The 6,685-nt window shown below is 36.5% G+C and overlaps 1 protein-coding gene across 4 annotated transcripts in view; it reads right to left on the reverse strand.

The window, feature by feature from the left end:
- The window catches only part of LOC149778680 (uncharacterized), a 107,856-nt gene extending 101,354 nt beyond the window's left edge, over positions 1-6,502 (reverse strand). For all 4 annotated transcript variants that reach the window (XR_016415538.1, XR_016415536.1, XR_016415537.1 and 1 more), the window contains exon 1: positions 3,477-6,502. Coding sequence is in view for 1 of the 4 variants with exons in the window: in XM_089939490.1 (XP_089795616.1) it covers positions 3,477-6,389 (2,913 nt within the window). In the remaining 3 variants the exon portion in view is untranslated. The remainder of the gene's footprint in view (positions 1-3,476) is intronic.
- Between the last annotated feature and the right edge of the window lie 183 nt (positions 6,503-6,685).

Raw genomic sequence — 6,685 nt, forward strand, 5'->3', positions numbered from 1 at the left:
TCAAGGTCTAGTTTGTTTCTACTGATGAGTCCTATAGTAAAAGTCACACAGGTCAGGCATTCAACACTGACTATTTCAGTAATGGGTGTCATTTTTTAGAATTTTATTCTACATACATATACCTTTATGTGGCAAGTATTCGCTTCATTGTGAATTTTATACATCCATATTCTTTTGGAAGACCATTATTTAGATGCCCCAAGAAATGCATACGGCAAAATCAATGTTAAAATACACATACATATTTGGACGAAATGAACCTAAAGGTGTTATTAAGGTACAATCTGGATTGAATGTCGTACGCTGTGATGTCACAATGAAAGCTACGCATTTTGATTAACAAATGTGCACTACCCAATACTGTGATGATTCCACTCGAAGTAATCTTTTCTTGACCCGATAATTTTTGTTGGGAAGTTTCCTGATGACAGTTAAGGTGCAGAGCAATCAATAATCAGGACTGAATAGACTTAAATATAATTAGTGTTTAAATTTTAAAGAACAATATATAAAATTTAAAATGAGTAAATGTACATACATCACCCTTGTGACTTCTACTATAACAGCATTCATCCTAATATGCCAGTTCATTATGCAATGGTTGAACTGGGCCTACACTGTCTGCAGTTGGACCAGACCTGTATGTCCATGTTAATAAAGATTTGTTTCTCAAGAATAGTTTAAATGTCCTTTTTCTGGCACTCAGGTCTGTATATATTGTAATCTGCTCAAAAATAAGACTGACTTTGAGAAAACTTAAATTATAGTCTTATATTGACAGTGAAAGCTTCCTTTTGCAAACACCTCCATATAAATGATACCTGCAGCAATGGTCAAAATGACATTTTCAAAAAACTTCATTAGGACTTGCTTACAAGTCGAATCCAAGTGCATGATGCACCAGCTGATCTGGGTCTATGCAGTTATGAGAAACCCATAGAACAAGTAACAAAGACCATGATCTGCCATCACATTATGTAATGACAGATCAGATTCTCTGCTGTTTGTGGCTGACCTTGTCTTATCAGCAACTATATACAGTATATTTCAAACCTAATACGCCTATTCACAATGGACAAGTGTATTTTATAGACAGATTTAACCAAAAACATATTAAGCCAATAATAACTACTAATCATTGCAAAATATTTATTATTTACATAAATTCCCTTTTGAAGCAAGTTGCAACAACTATGAATATTTGTCCATTAACAGAATTTCTGGGGTAAGCATGACTAAATGGTCCAAAATTACTGGATACTAATTATTCTGACATACAGTACAGCTCATGTGATTTTCCAATTCACCACACTTTGCAGTGGATGACTTAATCGACTCTACATTATTATCTCCATGATAATCCTCCGCAGTGGAGGGATAAATTCAAAATCACCACCACACCTAAGCAGGTATACTTTTGCATCTGAAGAATCAGTCATCTTTATTTTGATTCTATATTTGGACAATTTAAAAAAATCACTTTAAAAGTCTTATACTTTCAAAACATGTATGAAGTTAGAAAAGATTGAACTGGTTTGCAATAATTTTACAATTTTACTTTATTCAAAGAAAGAACAAACTTGTATACTGACTTAATGAGAGGTGAACCTTTGAGGGCTTCTCTTGAATAGCACTGATTTATCCTACTGTACCAAAGGAAAAGTACCCCCCTCCACAAGATATGAACAACTACATTCCAAATGACAGCCATTTCTATTTTAAAAAAAACAAACTAGTCTGTGTGAGATTTGGATTTTAATATAGCATGAAAAAAAAATCAGTCATATCGCTACAATATCAACAGTGTAGCAGTTTATAGTGATGTCTAGCACTGGGGCATCATACCGCAGACATGTAGCATGATATCGCACCCAGTCATATTATCCTGACACCAGGCCGACCAGTCCTAATACTAATCTCTGAATGCTGAGTGCCAAGCGAGGCTGTTGCAAGTATCATTTTTGTAAGTCTTTGGTGTGACTCCACAGGGGTTTGAACCTGTGACCTCCCGCATCCGAGGTGGATGCTCTAACCAATGGGCCACTGGAGCAGTTAAAAACAAACTAGAAAACACCGAATTTACACTGAAATGTGAACCACATACTTAGTCCTAACACAGTAATACCACAGTCACGAGGCTGAACATACACAAATTTAAACTAGTTTAATTCCGGCTGCATGTGTACTGTAAGGGACTGAAAATTTAGTTTACAGGTATAGAATGTTCTTTCAAACCAGAGTATTTTTTTATCACAAGAAAATTTGTCCCAAGGAAATAAGGAATGAAATAGTGTCTCTTTTTATGATACTACAAATCAGAGAAAGACAATTGTTTTTAAACATTTTACCCTCATTCATTTAGAACATTAAATAGTTCTGTTGATTTTCATACGATCATTAAAAAAAAAATACATTGCATGAATTGTAACAGATACAAGGACATTAATGCTTCTGTAGATTCCAATCACATAAGTACTGGAACAGCTTAAGGATGACACACGGATGATACAATGCTGTGCAACTTTGTGCACTGAGTATTTTGAGAAAAATAAAAGTTTGTGAGGTACTTTGTTGATGGGTGTCAAAGCTTTCATAAATCGTCCCGATATAATGGTGCTCCTTAATTCACCAAACATCAAGGATTATAACCCAAAAGATGCCATCAAGCTGTGGCATGCTGCTGTACCAAGAAACAGAAGGTCTGAGGCTAGGTTGTATGGACCAACATCATCCGATGATGGAAAATGAATGTGAAGCTTCAACTTTCATGGAGCCTTGTTTGTGAAACACAGTCATTACTAATTTGAGTTGTTGTTAATGAATAAATGCTGGATTAGTGAAATTTAGGCACAATCAGTATCTGGTGGGTTAGTGAGAAAGCAAAAATCTGAATTTCTAGTTCTTCACAAAGCAACAGCTGTACACATTGAAAGCTGTGTCCAAGATACTCATGAAACCTGTAAAATGCACTCAAGTGTCCACAAAAGACTGTCAATCATGGACAGGTGTCTTTTACACAGATTTCATAAATGTCATTCTTTAAGAGCTGGTGTCACTAAGAGGTGTCCACTATGAAAGGTTTCAATGTCTATGCAGTTGTATACAAAACCCATAATTTCTTTAATGACAATCCACTCAAGGAAAAACAGTCCAAAATGATGCTATAAACTCTGATGATTTAGCCTGTCATCTTACCAGTGTTATGGATTTATTTGCTATGGGCCTATGCAGTAAAACTCAAATCCAAACAATGAGGAGAAAAGAAACTGGAATGAATGAATAAGGCACCCAATTCAGGCTTCCAAGGGCACATCCATGTTGATGTAACTAAATAACTTTATGGAAAACATAAAGTGTAAATAAATCTTGAAATGCAAAAAAAAAAAAGGGAAGCAAAAAATAATAATCTCAAATCAAACAGAAAATTAAGTTGTAGCACAATTGATTAAGACTCTAGAGATAAAGAGTATCCTTACCTTCAGCTGTTTGGTCTTCCTAAACGGCGTATTATTTAGGATCACACCTGCACCCTCAAAAACATATGGACATGGATCAACTTCAGTTGCTATGTAGCCTTCCTGATACTCCAATATTTTAGGGGTATCATTTGTAATACTGGACAAATCAAGTGGAGTTAGGGGTTCCAGGACAAGCAAACTGCTGTTAATTTCCAGAACAGTCTTTTTGGGAGGCTTTCTTTTTGGCAGATCTTTTCTTTTAGTGGCAATCTTACTTGAGTCAAATACACATATTGGATTTCCATAGGATGCGGGTTTCTTGCGACTTATGAGATCATCTATTTTTGAACGCTGAACAGGGGATTCTGATGGCTTCCTTTGGTCAGGAACTGTTGGACTTGATGATTCAATCAACCTGGAAACATCTTGGGCTTGCTTCTTCTTTGGCACAGGAGAGCTGGAGCCATTTTCTAAATGATTGGATGTTGTTTTCAACTGCCGATTATCAGGATTCTCTACAATGTAAAGAGCATTATTTTGTTCTGAAGATTTCTTGAGCTTCTCTGCCAAAAATGATGGGATCCCTCGAACAATGGCGTCATTAGGACTATCATCCTGTTTTTCTACAACAGAAGATACCACACTGTCTTCACTCTTAAAATTGCTGGGACTAATACTTTCCTCAGATTTTGGCACATTGTTTATATCATGAGATATAGTCACTTTTCCATTGCCTGATCTAGACATTCTAGGTGGTTTAATAGGCTTAACGTTAGAGGTGTCTGACTCAGACCTTTCAGGGCTGCTTATCCTCTCTTTAGCATCCTCTAATGATGCTGTGGCAATGTCTGTTACACCTTTTTGTGGACCCACTGACCTTTTCGGGACAGGCTTCTTTGCCTTCTGTATCTTACTTGAATCAAAGATTATTGTCTTTGATGGGACACTTTCCTTTGGTTTTGCTGTTCTTTCCTTCTTGATTAAATTATTATTTTTAAACTTTTCTTCTACTGGAGAGTCTGGAATCAGAATTTTTTCAATTGTTGGAGAAGGAATTGGGTCAGGTATTTCAACTGATTTGCTTTGTACTTCACTGTTTTGAGTAATGTCTGAATTTACTTGTACCTTTGGTTCAGAGACATGTGCTGATGGCTTATTACTTCTTCTTGGAGTTTTGGAATGAGCAACAATGGATTTTGAATCAAACACTTTCGACATAGTTGGTACAGGAGTCAAAGCATCCCCAGTATTAATTAGTAATAGTTGCTTGTCTGGTTTGTTACCCTCATCTGGTTTGCCACCTTTTAACACATCTGCTTCTGGTTTGCTAATTTCTTCTGGTTTGATAACTTGTGACACTTTTATTTCCAGTTTGCTGATTTCTTCTGGTTTGCTAACATGTAATACATTTGCTTCAGATGTGCTTAATGCGGATTCCTTTGTTTCTGGTAGTGGTTTAATGACTTTTATATCTGGTTCCTGATCTTTCTTCACAGAAATAAAGTTGTGAACTCTGGGCTTCAATTCTGGCTTACTTTTGAGAACTGGCTTCTCCCTCCTTATTTTTGCAGAAGCATTTGTGCTATGGCTCTCCCATTTTGACAAGACTTTTGCAACTGGTTCTGGTTTATCTTCCCTTGCATGTTCTGTCTGCTCTACTGGTGGCGTTAATCCTGGGGATGAAACTTTCTCAACATTTTCATCACTTGGTATGGAGTAATTAAAAACATATGTATTATCATCTTGCTTTTTGGCCAGTGGTGATTGAAATGAAAATGGGGAATTTAATATTTGTGGGGAATTTGACCCAAAGGAGTGTCTAGTCGGGGATGATGATGATCTAGTTGGAGGTGAGACCGAGTCCCTCTTAAATAACGATCCAGTAGAATCAGCATGACTTTGAACAGCTTCAAAATATAATCTAACAGAAGATACAGTCTTAGGTTTGGGAAGTTCATTTGCAATAATTCTTTCCTCCCCTGAATGTCTGATGCTCTTAATGTCCTCATCTGCAACATCTTTTTGAAATGGCTTAGGTGCTGGTAAATTTGACTCAATAATTATGATGTCATCTCTGCCAATGTTTAAGTCAGGAGCTACTGTCCAATGTGGATATATAGGCTGTTTTGGTTTGACAGATTCTACACTTGTTGCAGATTCTGGCCTCTTCTTGGTTTCAAAATCGTTTCGACGCTTTGGTATTGGAGGTGGTTTTGTCACACTATTAGCACTGGAAGTCGCATTCTGTTTAGGTTTTACTATATCTATGTCATCAATGCTTTTTCTCTTTTGCTCCCATCCCCGATTGATGTCATCAGTGAACTTTGATTGAGTTTTTGGAGTGTTATGACTAGCAAATAAAGTTTCAACACTAGCTGACCGCTTTGATAAACTGGTAGTAAGTAGATTTTTGTTTTCAAGTTTTGCAAACCGTGACCTAAGTTTGTTAACAAATCCTGAATTTACATGATACTCTTCATTGTCAACACTGTCTGTTTCATTGTTACCGAACTTACTTGAGTCACGAAACAAATGTTGGGGATCTGATTCCCTGTTGAAAGGATTTTCATGGACATGTTTTAAATGCTGTCTTGCCACACATTCCTCGTCAGAATCATTGGAATTCTGTCGATAACGATTTCGTGATTGACTCATTTTTTGGTTCCTTTCTAAGTTGAAACTGAACACAGTATTTGTGGTTTCCCTTGGTTTTAGATCGCCATTACTGATTGAAGAAACTGGAAAATGCGGTTTATAATTCAATGAACTGACATCGGGAAATGTTACAGCTGAATTTTTCCTGTCGGGGACCTCAGTCGCCTCCCATGATGGAATGTCATTGAACGCTTCAAGCCCGTTCGATCTATTATTAATATCAAAAACACCACTTGAATCAATAAATTCTTGGTTCCATTTAGCAACTGAGGCCATCTCAATTAAGTCGGTTAAAAGAAAAACGGGTCCTTACACAAGTAGTTCCTCTCCATACTTAAAGATTGAGTATCTTTTCCGGGTGTCTTCCTCCTTCCTATCTATACTTGTGTTTAGGTGACGTCAGAGCAGGCATGGTGTGAAGATTATTTACAAAAGTCCGAAGGAGTATCCCGTCTGATAAAAAAAAATTAATTATAAAAGTACAAATAACAACCCTGAGACCTGTCGACGAATTCTAATATTTAAGACCTCTTAAACTTAAAAATATAAACGAAAATATCTATTAGAATGTT

The sequence above is a fragment of the Sinohyriopsis cumingii genome, chromosome 17, assembly GCF_028554795.1.
Source record: "Sinohyriopsis cumingii isolate HCF-2022 chromosome 17, ASM2855479v2, whole genome shotgun sequence".
Lineage (NCBI taxonomy): Eukaryota > Metazoa > Mollusca > Bivalvia > Unionida > Unionidae > Sinohyriopsis > Sinohyriopsis cumingii.